The sequence below is a fragment of the Lottia gigantea genome, assembly GCF_000327385.1.
Source record: "Lottia gigantea unplaced genomic scaffold LOTGIsca_5, whole genome shotgun sequence".
Taxonomy (NCBI): domain Eukaryota; kingdom Metazoa; phylum Mollusca; class Gastropoda; family Lottiidae; genus Lottia; species Lottia gigantea.
The window spans coordinates 4,527,914-4,547,839 of NW_008709715.1; the positions used below are offsets into that span (position 1 = coordinate 4,527,914).

At 31.8% G+C, this 19,926-nt stretch overlaps 1 protein-coding gene across 1 annotated transcript; it reads right to left on the bottom strand.

Annotated features, from left to right (window-relative positions):
* Positions 1-1,457: 1,457 nt before the first annotated feature.
* On the bottom strand, positions 1,458-12,765 carry LOTGIDRAFT_229162 (hypothetical protein; the record flags this gene model as incomplete). The annotated part of the gene is made up of 20 exons (XM_009062068.1): positions 12,626-12,765; positions 12,152-12,240; positions 11,797-11,925; positions 11,434-11,537; positions 10,930-11,042; positions 10,515-10,642; positions 10,342-10,389; positions 10,035-10,184; positions 9,640-9,785; positions 9,258-9,345; positions 8,920-8,998; positions 8,541-8,629; positions 8,309-8,365; positions 7,973-8,128; positions 7,477-7,660; positions 6,303-7,211; positions 5,960-6,060; positions 5,487-5,573; positions 5,014-5,269; positions 1,458-1,654 (listed from the first exon to the last, which is right to left on the bottom strand). Exons 1-20 carry the CDS (start codon positions 12,744-12,746, stop codon positions 1,458-1,460), a joined length of 3,231 nt encoding a protein of 1,076 aa, XP_009060316.1. The 5' UTR covers positions 12,747-12,765.
* Between the last annotated feature and the right edge of the window lie 7,161 nt (positions 12,766-19,926).

Below are 19,926 nucleotides of genomic sequence, written 5' to 3' on the forward strand. Positions count from 1 at the left end.
AAATTTATATGAACTAGAGAATGTATTGGTAGTTAATATGAACTAGAGAATGTAAATATAAATTTATATGAACTAGAGAATGTAAACAGAAATTTATATGAACTAGAGAATGTAAATACGAGTCAATATGAACTAGAGAATGTAATGGTAGTTAATATGAACTAGAGAATGTAAACAGAAATTTATATGATCTAGAGAATGTAAATAGCAATCTATATGAACAAGAGAATGTAAATACGAGTTAATATGAACTAGAGAATGTAAATACGAGTCAATATGAACTAGAGAATGTAATGTTAGTTAATATGAACTAGAGAATGTAAAGAGCAATTTATATGAACTAGAGAATGTAAATAGAAATTTATATGAACAAGAGAATGTAAATACGAGTCAATATGAACTAGAGAATGTAAATACGAGTTAATATTAATTAGAGAATGTAAATACGAGTCAATATGAACTAGAGAATATAAAGAGCAATTTATATGAACTAGAGAATGTAAATAGAAATTTTTATAAAATAGAGAATGTAAATACGAGTCAATATGAACTAGAGAATGTAATGGTAGTTAATATGAACTAGAGAATGTAAATATAAATTTATATGAACTAGAGAATGTAAACAGAAATTTATATGAACTAGAGAATATAAATACGAGTCAATATGAACTAGAGAATGTAATGGTAGTTAATATGAACTAGAGAATGTAAACAGAAAGTTATATGAACTAGAGAATGTAAATAGCAATTTATATGAACAAGAGAAAGTAAATACGAGTTAATATGAACTAGAGAATGTAAATACGAGTCAATATGAACTAGAGAATGTAATGTTAGTTGATATGAACTAGTGAATGTAAAGAGCAATTTATATGAACTAGAGAATGTAAATAGAAATTTATATGAACAAGAGAATGTAAATACGAGTCAATATGAACTAGAGAATGTAAATACGAGTCAATATGAACTAGAGAATGTAAATACGAGTTAATATGAACTAGAGAATGTCAATACGAGTTAATATGAACTAGAGAATGTTAATACGAGTCAATATGAACTAGAGAATGTAAATACGAGTCAATATGAACTAGAGAATGTAAATACGAGTTAATATGAACCAGAGAATGTCAATACGAGTTAATATGAACTAGAGAATGTTAATACGAGTCAATATGAACTAGAGAATGTAAATACGAGTCAATATGAACTAGAGAATGTAATGTTGGTTAATATTAACTAGAGAATGTAAATGTTAGTCAATATGAATTACAGAATGTAAATACGAGTTAATATGAACCAGCGAATGTAAATAAGAGTCAATAGGGACTAGAGAATGTAAATACGAGTCAATGTGAACTAGAGAATGCAATGTTAGTTAATTTGAACTAGAGAATGTAAATGTTAGTCAATATGAACTACAGAATGTAAATACGAGTTAATATGAACCAACGACTGAACTAAGAGTCAATAGGAACTAGAGAATGTAAATACGAGTCAATAGGAACTAGAGAATGTAAATACGAGTTAATATGAACTAGAGAATGTAAATAAGAGTCAATATGAACTAGAGAATGTAAATACGAGTCAATAGGAACTAGAGAATGTAAATACGAGTCAATAGGAACTAGAGCATGTAAATACGAGTCAGTATGAACTAGAGAATGTAAATACGAGTTAATATGGTGTTTAAATACCTTAATATGAACCATGGTAAATAAAACAGTAGGAACAGTCAAATGAACCACTAAGAAAATAAACTTCTTACAAGTTCTGTTTTCAGTGCATATGTACCTACTAGATGTGCGTATCTCCCGAATGCAGCATTATCATTATCTGGGTTATCGCTAATCCGAGATCATTTAGTTCATGACCGGGTATTCGTCGAATATTTAAACCATATGGATGAATGATCCGGTACAATTGGTTTGTGTCCATTGGAAAGGAAAGGAAATCACTTACCACAGTCCTTGACGCTGAAATGGTATTTGGCATCAACGCAAACTAATATGACCAATAATGGAAACAAAAACTTGATGACAAACATGGCGGGAATGGACAGATGTATGACAATGGTACCAGCACAGTATGTTTTATCGAGTAAAAGACTTACGTCTGTCTTTTTTGTTATCTTTTGATCTATATTGTGATAGTCTTAAATAATTAATCGTAAAAAACATTGTCGTTGGCGTGGGTACTAGATTATTTTCTCGGTGTAATCGTGTGGGGTTTAGAAGATAAGGCGGTGGCGGGGATACAAAAACTTTGAAGCTTCATTTCCCACTATTCCTTGTGCCATTATATGCTATGTTATTGAACAGTAAATGACCTGCATCATTTAAGTTTTCATGAAACAAAAATCCTTATGCGTCCGAATCAAATTCACATTCAAACTCTTTATTGCCTAGAATGCAAAATGGTCATATATCTGCACACCATCGTGAAACGATGAACTCATCAAAACAAGAGAAGTCTATGCGCCAGAGACCAGAATCAGAAACATGGGCAAAAGGGAGGCAACTACAATGGCTGGGGTCAATTTCATACAGTTTTGGTCTGTAGTATGTTAGTTGATATTCAGAGATATCTAATCGTCGTTATATTCAAAAAAGCCTTTTGTGAACATCAACAAATTTGTACACATATAAAACAAACATTCCACCTAATTTTTGGGAGAATTAAATAATAATTGAATCTATACATTGAATCCCATTGTGTTGTAAAAGCAACTTGCCCGGAATTAATGCTCGATTAGAATGGGTCGTGACGGAATTGTGACAAAACTAATCAATGCTTCGGGAATTTGAATTGAATTGAATTTGTATCAGAAACATGGGAGGCAACTCCAAAGGTTGATGCCAATTCATACAGATGCGGTCTGTGTTTATTAATATTAAGAGACAACTTTTAGTTGTTTGTCGAGCAAAACGGTCCACTTGATTTTTAAGTGGAATAAATTATAATTGAATCAATAGGGCCTACAATCCTGACCCATTTTGTTGTAATAATTATCTAAATATGAAGTACAATGTAGACGTGTGTGTTTGTTTTGACCAGAAGTATATAGGACTCACTCCACTAAAACATTTTATGATTGTACAAATCTTCTTTCTCTCTCCCTTATGGGGTTTTTGCATGCCTATTTGTGGGTAAAATTTGGTCTAGATTTGGAATTTGATGTCTGAAATTGCATTATCTTTCAGATTTGGTGAGATGATGAGAGACCTAAAGGCGGAAGGCTAATTCTAAAAATAGTCGTATAGTGAAGTGCCAAGATGAGTTTAACCGGTAGTAGTCTACTTTCAATTTTAGTAGCTCAAAATTTTCATGGTCATCACATAATGAATTTTTTAGGAGACATTGAGAATTGGTCAGACTTTCATTCGACATATTGGAAAGCTTTCAACGAGATTTCTGAAAAAAGTTATAGAAGGTTGAATTTCGTGTTTTAACATGGGAAGAGATGGCAAATGAATTAGTGGAGTGAGTCCATATAAAATCTTTGTTGGCGGCAAGTCCGTTTCACCAAGAAAATCTCAAGACAATTAATGACACATGGAAACCTGGGATAAAGGGAAGCAACTCCAATAGCTAACGTCAATTTTATAGAGCTGTGTCGACGTAATTTGGTCGTGATTTTTTAAGTTGTATGGAATTCCCTTCAGCAAATTTCCAAGGAATTAGTTAAAAATGCCACTCAGAACCATAACAAATAAATGTTTATTCCATAAAACCAGTAACAAATAATGTAATGTACATTAATATAATTTACCCTCAAACACAAACACACTATTATAACAATTTTGAGTGTCTTCAACAATTCATGATCTTTCCGTTATTTATTCTATATCTACAATACTTTTATGTCATTAGTTTAAAGTTATAAGTTCCAAATCAAATTCTAGTAAGAGTTAAAATAATATCAATCAAAAAAATTCATATCTTATATTCAGGTAAATTCACGAGAAATTTAAGAACAAATAACATTAGAATATAAGATAATATATAACTATTTCAAGAATGATTGTTTGAAAGCAGAAAACTGACATGAAACAGTAATAAGTGAAATTTGAGGGCTGAAAATTTAATGTAAAGTTCATGGCCTTTATACTCATGTTGACGGATTAATAGTTAAATTATCCTCTCAAAGAATAACACTTATTGTATTCATTACTCGAAACAAATATATAAATTAACAGAAATACATATAAAGATATCCTATAAATCATGAAAAAAGACAAATTTTAAATACCTTTGTTCTTGTAATTAGAATTAATTTATAGAAATTATGGTGTACAATTTGAAGGCACTCTTTTAAATTTAACATTTTGATTTATATAATGATATAAATTCAAGCAATGAAATCTAAATACTCAAATTCAAAATATATTTTGAGCCATAATCTCATCTCATATTGCCAAGGAGCAAGTTACATAATGAACAATATCATTGAACAATATAGCTTCAGAGGGATTCTTGTACATAAATACTGTTGCCAAATAACCATATACTTTATCATATATTAAAGGCTCAGATGCACCATTTTTCGGGATTTGATTTGAGTCTTGAATATGTAAATAGTCGTACGAAAATCCCATAACCTCAAATAAATCTTAAACTAGGAATTTCTTTTCCTATTTCTATAGAAGAGGAATGGCTGACTTTCCTGATAATTCTCGACACATATGGATTTGAAAGCTCAAATTTTGATGGTGAGATGTGAACGCTATTACTGATTGGCTTAGCTTAAAAATTCCCCAATTCTCAGACTTAGGTTCAATTGGTAAACAAAATTGCACAATCTGTATTGTGTATTTCAAATAAATATAGTTATCTAAAGTACTGAGTATAAATTTTCAAAGCACTTCAGATGTTTTTGTAACATACAAAATTTTCTATAATAATGATCTATATATTAATATATTCGTTCATAAAATAACAAATAAGCTTGTGCGTGTAGTACTGAGGATTCAGATACTTCGTGAACATGACTATCACTTATATGATACCATTTACCTGGCGGTACTAAACTTTCTACAAATTTATCACTTACATCTATATCAGGTGACTTGGGTCCATTCAATGACCGCTCAACATACCGGTGTATATATTCTTTAGGAAAGGTAAAGTTAGGATTTATAAAACTAACTACAGAGTTCATATTAGGTCTAACTTTAACAAAAGCTGTATAATGACCACCTGATAAACGTCCACTGTGTTCTACCACACCATACAGAGAATAGAGGATTTTCTTTTGACCTGGTTCAATACCCTACAATAAAATACATAGAAATTATATTATATTATTCCAAAACAAAACTAAGTTGTTAAGGATAAAGAAGAGTATATACTAAATTATACTAGATAAGGATGAAGAAAGAAAATATTTATATTTCTACCCCTATAGAGTTATGTCAAGATAATGGTGATAGCTAATAATCAACCCTATACATTTTGAAAATATAAAAAACACTGAAGATATTGCCCACCTGACATAGAGAACTACAATATGGTGCTAAATCTAATAATAATGGAAAATCAACATGTCTATTCACTTTTCTAGAAGCAAATCCAATCTGAAATGATAGAATTAAGAGTACAAATCATGTTCAGTCAAACAATGCAAACATATCTGTGTAATATTTTCTTTTTGTGGTTGCATCTAACATTTCAATGACTGGATGCTATATCATACCTAACTTCCAACTTAGGATTGGGTAAGCAGTAGCTTTCTGACTTGTATGGTCAACTTGACTTACATGTGAAATTGTAGAGCCCTTCAGAAGTAAGATATTTAGACAAACTGTTTGAAATAATCCAGGGAAAACAAGTTACTATCTCTAAAAATATTGGATATTATCCTCTTAAAAGTATCTTTCTACATTCAAAATATCTCAGGTATGTTTACTGCACAAATATATCATTGCATCATTTTATAATCATTAAATAAATAATATATTACCTGTTCAAATCGTTTTAAATGTAAAGTTAATACAGCAGGTGGTTGGAATATCAGATATTGTTTATTAGCATTAGAACACACACTATCACTCTTCTTTTTATCTGGAATATAACAACACAATAATTATCAGCAATGTAATGAAGAAAACAAATGAAAAGATTAGGATCATTTTGGACCAAGAAGGCCACCAACTTTGGTTATATTCTACTAAATGCATAAAGATACAAGTGTTTTTTTATTTATATTGAAAATTTCTTTTTTTACAGTATTAGTGATATTCGGCTATATGTGTTAAATGATACATTAAAAGTTCAGAAGTACATGAAAACATTGTTAAACCCACCTTTATTTGGTAATTTTTTCATCTTAATCCTGGTACAATTATCACAAGTAACTTTATTACTACCAGTTAATAATTCAGCTGAAGTAAACTGATGTAAACAAGATGATATAGAACATTCTTTACCCACAGAATGGTATCGTGCTGATAGTGTTGACATAGACTTGTATTCAGCTTCCCTACGTAAGGCTTGTCGAGCTTTTTTATGTGTTGAATTTCTTCTTGAAAGACCATTACAATCCACTGATACAGGAGTATCTTCTTCTTGATTAATTATTGGTAAACTGGATGGCTTGGTACCTTCTGGTGACTCTTCAGCATCAATATAAGGAATATCATCAGTACTAGTTGGATAATGGCACATATCCAGATTTAAATAGTTTAATTTCTTGGTTAAATCCTGCACAATATCATTACCTGTAGCACCTAATCTAGTTCGAGAATCTTCTAAATGTAATTCATTTAATGATTCAGATAATCCCCGTCGTAGACAGTTCCCATCCACAGTATCCTTGATATCACATGTACTAGATCTAGAACTATCGGTACTCTTAGTTTTATATGAACTTCCAGTAGTACTAGGTGTTAAAGAACTTTCAGTACTAGTAAATAATGTAGAACTTTCATTATCTACTAAAGTTACTGAACTACTATCAGCATCAATACTACTATCATTATTATTATCAGTTCTCACTATAGGTAGAAATTGTAAACTTTCTGTCACTGTTACACCATTTTGTAATTCAGGATTAGTCTTATTTAAAGCTATTAAATTGTTAGAACTGCCTAATGATGGATCTGTTATATTATCACTAGGGTTTATATTATCTTGTCCTAGTAAACTAACATTGGCTGTAGCTCCACCAAATAATTTGGAAGCATCACTCTCTAGATTATCTTCGATGTCTGCATCTATAATGAGATAATAGAATTCACAAGAACAATTCTCCTAATAAAACCAAACAAGCAAAGAATCTTGGCAACTACAAGTTATATATATTCTGAAATGAAGTCTAATCTTTATGACCCAATTGGGCTGAAGGAGATGGGCAACAGAATGCAAAGCTGAAAATTTAGCCAGGACAGTGGCATTAGCCATGTGAATTAAAAAACTGGTGTTTGAATGTCATTCATTCATTTGGTTTAGTCTTTCAATTAAGGCAAATTAACAAATTACCAGAATTTTCATGGTCATCTTCTTTTTCTTCTTTCTCAATATTATCAGCTGATTCTGATATTCTACCATCAGATATAGGTCCATCATCTGATCCTTTCCCTTCCTCTGGGTTGGCATCTTTAACTATATCATTTTCAATTGGATCTTCTTGTTTATTACCCTTTCTCGCTATTTTTTCTTTTCTCTATAAATAAGTTATAAAGAAGATGTAGAATAGAGAATAATCTATTCATCTTAATGTTGGAAAAACCTGGTACCCTGTGTCAACCTTTCGACCCAATCCTCTTTATAATGAGCCCAACATCTCAGAACCCACTCGGACATCCTACATAAATATTTTGCTGCTGGGATGTTAGCTCTATCTTAAATTTATATGATTCAGTTCTGCAGCAATGTTTTCATCACATTTTTTTAGAACAGTTTAATTTTCTTTAAATAATGAGTAATGGATTCAAGACCATGCAAAATTTGTAGAAGTTTATAAGTGGATACATACTCTCTGTTCTTTTTTAGACATTCTCTTCTCCTTTCTAGAAGGTTGTTTAGTAGGTTTATCTTTAGCAGCAAATCCATCAACAGCCTTAGTGTGGGAATCATCAACTTCATCCATAGATTTCTTCTTAGTTCCAATCATAGAATTTGGTCTACTTGGCTATACAAATACATTTATCATATGTTATATTATATAAAATTCCAGCCTATTGTAAGACTTCTTAAGACATTATTTGCAACAAAGATGAAATGGTCCAGTTGTCAACAGATCCTTCAGTCTGAGGCTCTCAAAGAGATCAAATAATCCAGAAATGAAAATGACTAAGGAAGTTTAAAGTACCTTTTCCTCTGTCACTGGTAAAGATAGATCTAGAAATGGTTCAAATATTTGAGAAATCTGTAATGAAACAATAAGATATTGACAGATATAATGAGTACATTGATTTAGTCATGTATCCCCAATACACATAAAAAGGCTAGGAAACCGCCAAACAATCCCTTTAAATGAAAACAAAATAATCCACCATGAATAATGGATTGTAAGGAAGAGTAAACAAAATAAAATAACTTACATGTTTACATTCTTCACACATGACAGTACTAACTAACTGTCCTCCAAATAAACTGTCTATAAAGGTATGTTTAACTTGACGACCATATTCTATAATTATGAATAATATACTTTACTCTACAAAACGGTAATAGCTATGACAAAAACAAACTGAGCAAATAAAAGCATGATACTTTTTTTAAATTGAAGGAATATCTAGCGACCTTTTACTGCCACAAACTGAAGCATTTAATAACCCCATTTAACTGTCCCATCTGATTGCCTTGTCATTTTTCCATGTCAGATTCTCTAACCCGAATCCCCAGAAAGCAAGTGTTCAATACCCTAGATACACAAATGATTATATCTGCATCAGAATCTTAAAAGGAAAAAAGTTTTACCTTTTACTTTGATTTTAGTTTCATCATCTACTGTCTTGGAATTGACATTGAATTTCTTTAATATACCAGCCTGACATCTCTGAAGTTTATAATAAAAATAAATATATATCATAATAATAAATGCTACTATCAGTTGTGTCACACGCTTCTAATAATGTTTTCCAAGGTCTGTTTTTACTTTCAGAAACATCATAGAATTCTTCATGGAGAAAACAAAACAAGTGAAAAGTACAAAACAATTACTAATCAAACACAAGGCCAAATTCAATGTCACAAAACAACTGGCTGTTATGTGCCTTTACATCCCTCATGAGAAAAAGGTTTAAGGTTGTACTGACCTTAATTTCTTCAGTTCTAATAACATCTAATAAATATCTTAATAATTCATGACTATCTTGTTGCTGAAAACCTTTAAATCTTGGTGCTCTACAAAATATGTTTCATCAAATATGTTAAAAGTTAACAATTCATTTGAAGGCCGAAGGCCAAAACTTGATCTTTCCCGCATTTCAATAGCTCAATAGACTTTTACAGGCTGATCTAAATTAGACCAAGTAAATGCTTAAGCACATTTTCCAACACTTTAGCTGATTGTGCTACATAACACCTCCAATTAGTGACAACAGCTTATCAATTTCACAATAACAAAGTCTATCTAGCAAATATAGCGTCACTTGCACCAATTCTAAATAAGGAGAAACTATTAACAAATTCACTTACTTCTTACATATTTGACCAAATAAAGGTGATGGATTAACAATATTATTACTACTACTCTTACTACCAGTTTTATTCATATCTTGTAGAAAACTTAACAAAGATTGTGTTAATGGTCCAGCTTCACCAGGTACTATATCTATATTTGCCTGTAAAATATAAATAGATTCTATATTAAAAACATAAAGATAGTACTTCCATATACACTTTTTCAGTCGGCAGTAGATAAAAAAACCAACCACAAAACAAAACACAATGCTTTAAGGTTCTAAAAAGCACTCAGTTAGTTCCACAAAACTCAAGGAGTTGCCATATATTTACATTTAGCGTTTAACTACCATCCATTAATCTTATTCAAACAAAATGAGATGTGTAAAAGACTTAAACAAAATAATTACCAGTTCTTTATTAGTAATATCATCTTCATCTTCTTCACTAGAACCACTACTTTCAACATCTATTATAGTATGACCTGGTAATCTTATACATTTACCTTTATCTGTCTTCTCTACTAATAATGATTCTAAACTATGGGACTGACTTAAATTCTAGAAAGTAAAATAAAAAGTTTCATTGCCACAAGTTGAGCATGGGTTAACTGGTTCAGTGACCTCTTATAATCATATCAACTACATCTATTGATATATCTGTAATTCTTATACAATTATTAATTTTATGTATCATATCTAAGTATAAAGTTCTTACCTGCATCACAGCATTAAAGAAACATGTGTTACCTAGGTTACATAAACCCTGAAAATAACAAACAGGAAATGAATACGATAATTGTTTTGAATGCCATTAAGTTTAAGCGTTGTACACAAATGTTTGAGACATATCTTTTCTAATATATTATATATAAAAGCAAGATAAATTACCTTTACTTTAAGGCAAACAACAGATGAGCTAGCTTTGGGGATCACAGTACGGGATTTTTCTTTTGTGCTCTCTGAACTTGGCTCCACTTTTGGTTGTGAGGTATTTAAAACTGACAATGGTCTCCTTGCTAGAATGGAAACAAATAAATATATACTTTCTTCACCAATATCATATCTAATTAACTTCTAGAAATCTGACTGGTTAGTAAGATTATTCAATATACAGTAATAGAGGTTTTTTAATATTCATGTTACAATGTTTTTGAAACAAGCACTAGCTTTCAAATATTATAAATATAATTTTTGAATGGATAGAGTTCCCACTAGCAATAAATAAGTATACATGTATGTCTATGACTACGTAAAAAGTTAAGGTATAAAACTTTAATTTGTCAGATATTTACAATAATCTCACCTGATGAAGTTTGATCAGATCTAGGAAGACCAGATTGTTTACGTAAAAATTCTACACACTCCTGTATCCTTTTAGAATTTTCTACAGCAACATCATCATCACAGGTATAACACCTACAATCATCACAAATACACATGATAACGAAAGGTTTAGCCAAAGACATAATCTGAGATATGTTACCAAATCAGAACCTCCTCATACTTCCACAACTCCTGACCAACAAAGTTTGTTAACTGGGCATCCATTATGAGGGTGTACACAGTTGAGTATGCTAATTTGGTCATTTATATTTGGTCAATGTAAAAAACATTGTCAAGTTATAAAGACTGAAGGTAAACTGTGATACATGCTGATGATGCTAGACATATCTGACCCCAGTGCTCCATGTTTCTCAAGACTTTTAATCCTTTACAGTCTCTTTTAGGATTTACTCTAGGTTATAATGATTTTGGGAGACCCATACATAGCAATCTATAACTTATTGAGAACTAAGGTCTCACTTACCAGCATGCCCATGTTGTTAAATTAACAGTTATACAATGACATTGAGAATGTGGTGTTTCATAATGTTTTAAAGCATGTTTATCTTTAGAATTACGATCACAGCCCTGAAATCAGAAAATTTGAAATTCAGTGTTCACAAATAATTTAAGAGCAGATTAATCATGTACTGGTAGTTAACTTTTAACATTTGGTTAATGTCCATTTTCTTTATTTGGCAATTGAACATTTTTTAACTTCAGCGACTCCTTTAACAAATCAAATAATGTAAGTGCTCTTCAAATGCTATATTTTCCAACAGAATTAAGATGTCAGAAAACTTGCATTGGATGCGTTCCTTACTAAAGCAGTTTATGTATAAGGTACCTGGTTTCCACATTGAAGACAGACCCAAATGGTAGTTTCATGATCTATGATATCCTCTGTCTCAGTTGTTACAGCAGTAGCTCCTATACTACTCTCTTTATTACTACTTTTATTATCTTTATTACATGCCTAGAAAATAGATTTAATAGTAACATATGTCAGATGTCTGAATAGAGCTCAATAAGGACAGTATATCGCAAATATTCATAATAAGGATAAATAAGACACCAATAATGTACATAAAAGCATCCAAGGCATTATGATGTTACAGATGTCATAATTACAATATTCCATGCAGACGAAAGTCTCATGTCCCCTATATTATTTTGTGATACAAAATTTTAAATTAACTTACAACACATTCTCCAAAATTACTTTTCAAAATAACTTTTCTCATTGCAGCAAAATTGACTGATTTATTGATGTGTGTACATCCTACAGGAGCTGCAATGGATAGGAAAAAAATACACTTGAATAAATGTAAATCTCACTCTCAACTCATACAAAACTATGTATGGTTCTAACATGGAAATAACACACAAGAAAGTAGTTCACAGCCTTATATTTCAGCAAATCATCACATTTAAAGCCATTTCTAAGCCTTTAGATGTGATTTGAAGGCTTTGCTGAAATATTGCAGCCTTTTTCAAAATTTGACTTATAAAGTCGAAAATTGCTGTGAACTACGCTCGTGTGTGTTATTTCTATGTAAGAACCATGTGTTTCGATTTAATTGAGTGGTTTTAAACATTGCTTCTATGACAATTATGTATATTATGTACGGTATATGACAGAAAGCAATACTGGTTGTAGTAAGAAATATGTATACCTGCAGCTCCCTCATCAGATGTATCGGAACCACCTTCATTCTCCTTACTCTTTCTCAAGCGATGTTTTTTATTCTTACCCATGGTATAGGTTGTAATAATTACACCCTCTAAAACTCTCATTGATATAGATTAATTCTTCACTACAAAAAAGTTTATAGATCATATCACTATAAATCACTATAAGAATTTTGGGAGATTTTCATCATTTTTTTTTTAAATGAAGACATTTATTCTTACGTAAGACAAATCTGTGGCTAGAAATTAAATAGCCCATTCGGGAACTTTTAAAAATAGAATGATGATCAGGGTGATTATTGATAGTGCTTCCTGGCAATTTTCAGTTTCACATTTCTGTGTCTCCTGACCAGAAACTGTTATTTACCGATTGCTATCTGTTGACTAGTGCTATCAAAAATGTGTGGGGATTTTACCTGTTTGTTTACCACGCAATTCAGTCGGCGTTAAGAATTACATAGTTTGTAATGATGTTAGTATTCTATTGCTTACTTCAGATCTATTTCCACTACGAAAAGTGTGGATGAATAAAAGATGGCGGATGTAGAAATACTCACTTTTGGTAATGATAATTTTCTCTTCCGGATTAAGATAGTTTTAGCTCCTACTTTTATTTAACATTAGAAGTCATACATTATGACGAATAGATATTAAAATTCACAATATCGACTGTGCATACATCTTTTTCGTTTTGTTTTTATCTTTACGACAATCGTCAATTACAACTGAAAGGTGTAGTTACCTCCCCTTAACCGTGCTACGATCCAATGGCTACGATCACTGAGCTATATATATATAGACTTTTTATAGGATATCTATGGCTACGGCTACGGCTACGGCTAAACTAAATTAAGAACTATCGCATCACAATTTGAGAGACAATTTAAGCCTTTGTGCGATCCAGAATTTCTTATGATTAAAAAGTTAAAATCGATCTGCGAATCAAATTGTACTTTTTTTCAAGGCTGTCTGTATAGATAGGCTAACGCTTATGAGGGTCTCGAAGTACCGTACCTTTAAGTATAGAAGAACTATGAACTGTTTAGGCTAGTGTAGAAATAACTGGATCTGTTGTGTCTTATCTTACAATAGGATTAGTTTATAAATATTAGGCCTATCAGTTTGGACGTGATGGATATTTTTAATTGGTAAGCCTATCGACATTTTATGAATTGCGAAATTTTTTAATTTAGATAGGCCTAGATTAAGTAGTCTAATGTTTAATTAACTTTTTTATTCAAGGGAGTGAATTCTCTGTAATTTAATTTGACCACTGTGACTAATTATGAAAATTTTAAAAGAATTTTTTAGTGGACCTGAGAGGTCGTGTACATAGAGAGATGAAATGTGGCAATCCAAAGTAAGACTTTGGAGTACTTTAATTCGAAGCATTGCGCGGAGGTACTACGAGTACCTCTCAATAAAACAAAATATTCTAACATATCCCCCCGCCCCGCCATATCGACCTACTCTCCACTAGTACTATCCCCCACCCTCATCAATCCATCTGGTAAGTCTCCAACCATATCAATTCAACTCCTGTGTTCATCATCTACTTGTGTATACACGCCCCTTGTCAAGCCCGTAGGTACTGACTAGATCCCTGTCTTCTCTCACTTCTTCTTCCTCACTTTCCCACCCCCTCTCTACTCAAGATTTTTCATTCATTATATTGTCCCCATGAGCTAGACAGGGTCATTTTGTGTTTTGGGCCTATTTCTGACCCATGTAAAAAAAAATTAATTATTATTTCTCCCCTAGCATCGCTCGACACCCTCTAACAAACCCTGAAGTACTGTTCACTGCGATAAGCTACAAAATTAGGATATAGACGACAGTTTCTGCTTCTTTTTCGTTGATCTGACACAATTGATGTGGTACGACCCGGCAAGTCGTTCAAACCCCAGAAATTGCCACACTTTCGGGATGTTGAGTTTTCATCTAAGTGTGAGGCTATAAAGGTTACACACTGCCTAAAACCCAGATTCTCAAGAGTTATAACAGTACCAGTGTACTACGTTCACATCAAACCAAATACAATGTAAAACACTCATATCTCCTAGTTTTCAAGTGTTATTGTTGAATTCTATGCCTGGAATTCGATCAATTGCAGAATAAATTTGCTCGACTGGTTTAATTTGACTAATGGTTTGCTTGGGAAGAATCAGACATTCTTTTCTTTCCTTGACAATTATTCATTGTAAACCGATCAGAGACAAAACAAATACAGTCATATCGGCTCCAGTAACTTTAGTTTTGATTTCAAGTATTTCTTCCACGATGGCTTGTTTCTTTTTATCCTTTGAAACCGCAGTAAATCGAACTTCCAGTCTATCTATAGGATTGAGTTGTTCATGTTGTTGTAAACGTTGCCAGCAACCACCAAAATTTGGTATTAAGAGTCAAGAAGTTTAGTTTTGAGCACAAAAACCGTAACGGTAATCTACGATAAAAATAATCAAAGTCTCGTTTTCATCAGCTGTAAAGTTTAATAGCAAAATATCATTGAAAGCAGGGAAAAGGAAGACTTTCTGGCAATTTCCGAGAATCTGCTGTATTCCTTAAACGAATGTCTTATTTGAAATATAAACGTTGTCGTTAAATTCGCAGTGCTGAAGCCCTTTAAATAAGTACATGTATACAAAAATTATTATGCTAGTCAATTGATGGCAAAACTAGGCAAATATTCGACCAGCCTTATTACCTACTTTTATAATATAAATTGAATATCATATTTTAATACCTACTTTATCAATTGATCGCAAGTTAGTTCAAATATTTTGTCCATCAATGTGCTTAGAGAGATGAAATTTTAACTTCAGCTCAAAAAACAAGGAATATTACCTCCCTTGTCAGATGGTCGAGACTCGTACTGTTTGCTAAATAATCTTGTCAAATTGTTCAATTGATTTTAAATTTGCTCTCATGTAGAGCAAGACACTCAAGACGGCGATACATGCCACTTGGCTTCGTCTAGAGTTAAAGAAATTCAGTATGTCATTGTTCATTTTATTGTAAAACAAGAGTCCTTCATGTTGATATCTTTACTTTCTTTTAAATCCACTTAATCTAAGAGACCTGACAAACGAGAAAATCTATTCATTACCTGACTATTTCAAGTATTTCAAAAGATATTAACAACTTTGATTCTTTTATTTCATATTTCTATATGCAGATTTTTATTTACATAATTTGCATGATGATTTTATGATTGTCAATTAAAACGATTTGATTGAAATTAATTTCTTTTGGTCTGTCCTAGCTATACATCCGGTTTTATTTACTGTGAAAGCTAATCAGCCAACTGTCGCTTTGGGCATGTCTTCCTTTCTACTTGAAAACAGAGTCTTCACGCCCGTCTGGGATGTTTTTTTTAATGATTTGTAGAAACTTTGACTAAAAGTTTATTTAATTAATCCATACTTATATCTAAACAAGAGCTACATACAGATAATTTGCTAACTTGGGAATGTTTTTGCTTGGAATATGTTTTGCATGTAGTTCTGACCCTTGTACCTTATAACGTAATAGATAATAAACAATAATACTTGTTGATGACATTCCCTTTACCACTTCAAGCACCACCCTATACCGAAGTTCACAAAAATCATAAAAATACTTCACACGAGTTATGGCACTTGTCTTCTAAAAGCCTCTTGGAATCTTTTTTTTTGTGATAGAACATCAATGCCTTATAAAGAAACAAACTGATTACACCATACATTCCTAAATTTCATGTTAGCTTCAGAACAAAGATAGGGTAGGTGACCTACAAGCCTGGCTAATCAGGTTTTATTTGAGAATAACTTGAGATTACATGACGCTAATATAAAGATAATGTAAAGTTGATGTGCTGAAAACATGAAAAGGCCATTTCCCACCCCTCTTCATCTGAGTACTTCCGCTTGCCACTTCTTTGAAAGAGATGGAGGTTATTCTTGACTTAAAGGGACATTATTTCCGATTCTCTATTCAACTGAAAAAAATTCAACATTTTGATTCTAAAGCTTATCGATTAGCTGATTGTCAACCATTCCCATTTGGTCTTTTATTTGTTACCAAACAAATAATCTTAACATTTGGAATTAAATTTATTCCTCTTTCTTTCGCTCGTTTAAACTCAGTAAAAGAGTCTTTTTACAATAAAATAAAAAAGGATTGATTCCATAGAATTTAATCCTGTTAAAGAAAATAAACTTTCTGTGAATGTTGAATAATTCTGTTCCATTCCATTCAACAATCATTCAAACCCATTCTCAACTATATTTATTTTTGTATAAAGTATGTAATGAATACACAAGACCTTCAAATTTTTATTACAAGTCACAACTTCAATTATTATCAATAATAAGTTTCGCTAAATGACATTTTACAGAAGTTTCCACTTAAAACCCTTAAAAAAGTGTTCTAAACGTAGAATATACAAATTGTACATCTTCGATATCAGTATCAATATTAAAAAAAAATAGATTACATCGCAAAGAAACTAGGCCATAGATTCTGCATAAAATTAAGGCGTTTAGTTAAAAATGTATAAAAATTTGATTGACTATCATTATTCTGATTTAATCCTCGTCAATAGTACAAATCCTATCAAAAATCAAAAAATTTGGGGTAAGCAAATTATTAAACAATAAACCACGTCATATCAGCAGACAATCTTACTTCCGGTCTTTCGGAAATATTAGAGAGCTATGTCAATAAAGCGGAAGTCAAACTAGCAGTGTTTTAAACCTGTTTCACAAGCTGAGAGCCCCAGTATGGCATTTCCGGTGTCATGGCGTCTAAAATCCAAATTTGCATAAATGACTGAATGGTAGCTTCCGCTTCCGTCAATAATCCGTTTTGTTTTAGATGTGAACAAAGGTGGCCCCTTTGACTAGAAAGTTAATTTGATTTCTTTAACTAAGATCAATACACTTGAGTGCTAGTTCTGTATACGATTCCAAATCAACCATTGGTCTCAATGACTCAAGAACTATAGATGAAGTCTTTGATCGACTTGTTGACCATTTAACTATTTATCTGGCTAATGATGATTTGTTTTCAATTTCTGGGCATATTTTATTATCATGGACTTCAATAGTGATAGTACTGGGAAGAGAAAACAGCTTTAAAGGTTATCAACATGCCCATTGGGTTCATATGGGCGGGGAATTGGTCATCTTCACAATGTCAAGCTGTTTGGAACTTCTTACTTGATTGTAATAGTCACCTTTCTTTCAGGATTTGTGAAGGAGAGGATCGTTGATTTTTGAACCACGATATATATATATTTCTCAAAATGCCCAAAATGAATTTATTATTGTTTATGATTGTTATACATTTCCACATCTCCAAAAATCCATAAATGGACTGTATCATGATTATATTTGATTTTATTGATTATAGACACATGGTAAAACCTTACAGAGTAGCCTATATACCTATTATAGATTACCACATAGATATTTCCCACTTTTACTATTTTATATGAAAGTGTCATGTCATGCATGGTGAAAAACGAGCAACATATTGGATATAACTTTGCTGTCTGTTAAACGATTTACCAACATAAATGTTAGTATACAGTTGCGTTTCAAGAAAACACGAGGTGAGGAGGCCGAGGGGGGAACACACAATTTTCCAGGGGAGCTACATGCAATACTTTTATTATGCAAAATGGTAAATAATTTGAAAGTAAGGGGGGGGGGGGGGGGGGGGGGGGGGGTAACTGGTAAATTACGGCTTGCTATCATTATCATGTAACATGCTAGCTTCTCTAATCTGAGAACAGTGAAGTATTTCTACATAAAGAAAGAAGACAAATTGATTTCTAGAATTATATTTGAATATAATTATAATATGACACTTAAAGTTGTGTACAAGATAATATATTTAAAATTGGCAAATAGATCTTTTCTTTGAGGACATAAATTATGCAAATGAGATGCTAATTACCTCATATGGTAATTATTTTTCAGACAAAGTTTCATTGATTTGAATTTTGCCTAAAAAGAAATTTTGAACGTTCAAATTATTTTTTTACGTAATCATTGAATCAAATTGAAATTACGAATTTTATGAAAATTGAAATATATTATAAATAGGCCACAAATCATAAATCATAAAAGATATGCAACTATTACAAAATGAAACCATCATTAACAAAAATTATAATATCTATATCAAATACATTACAGTTCAACATAATTGGTCTGTACTGATTATTTGGCTATTTTTATTGAAAAGAGCTAAATTTAGAGCAAAACGAAACAAATTTTTTCAGATTGTATCGAAGGTTTCAGCTTAATAACTTGGAGAATCGTTAACTATCATTGATTTTGAGACTAGATTTTCCTCAGATTCGACAAACATTCGATTATAAGTTAACAAATTAATCAATTTATATCCTTAATAAATCTGACTCAACCAAAATGGCATATTATTAAGACAATGGAGAAGATTGATAAGTGAATGCAAAGTGACGTAGAGCACTGTAATGATAGCACCTTCCTAGGAAAAACAAACAAATCATCAATAATGTGACCATGAAGTAATTAAACACTGTATATCAGTATTATGACAATATAACAGAGAGACATATAGAATTAAAATCAATTCAACGATTTAAACATGATTTCTACTCATATATTAATAATATCGGGCTACACTATTCACCCAAAATTACCCCGAACCACCAGAAATTTAATATTCCATGAGTTGTCAAAGGCAATTAAATGTTATAAAAACTAATTTATGTCAGATTCTTGTAAAATATTGTGATTGTGATAGTTATGTGACATTAAATATTTGGGTCCTTTTGGGTCAATAGTGTTACTCGTTAAATACATACAGGCATAGGTCCTCTTTGTGTATTTCTTACATCCTACAGAGATTTTTAAAGTAAAAATACTGAAAACTTGCCCACTTCAAATGCTTGATTGTTCAAAATACAGATAAAAAAACACACAAATTATTAATGCACAAAGCCGTTTGCCATATGATATTGCTGTGGTTCTACAATCACACTGGTATACCCAGCCTGAGGCATGACTGGATAAGTTCTTTGGTTTTGGATAGCGGCTGTTTGATACATACCGTTTTGACCATAATTGTCATAACCACACGCTGCCGCTTTTAAACACTGAGTATAATCTTGAGAATTTAAAGATTTTTCATGAAGAAGTCTCATGTTTAGAAGTTTATCACCTGCGCTCGTGTCCGTTGCAGACGGAGCGCTTAAAGCATTTGATTGGTTGCTCTCAGACACCGTATTGGATGTCTTTCTCACATCGGGTTGGAG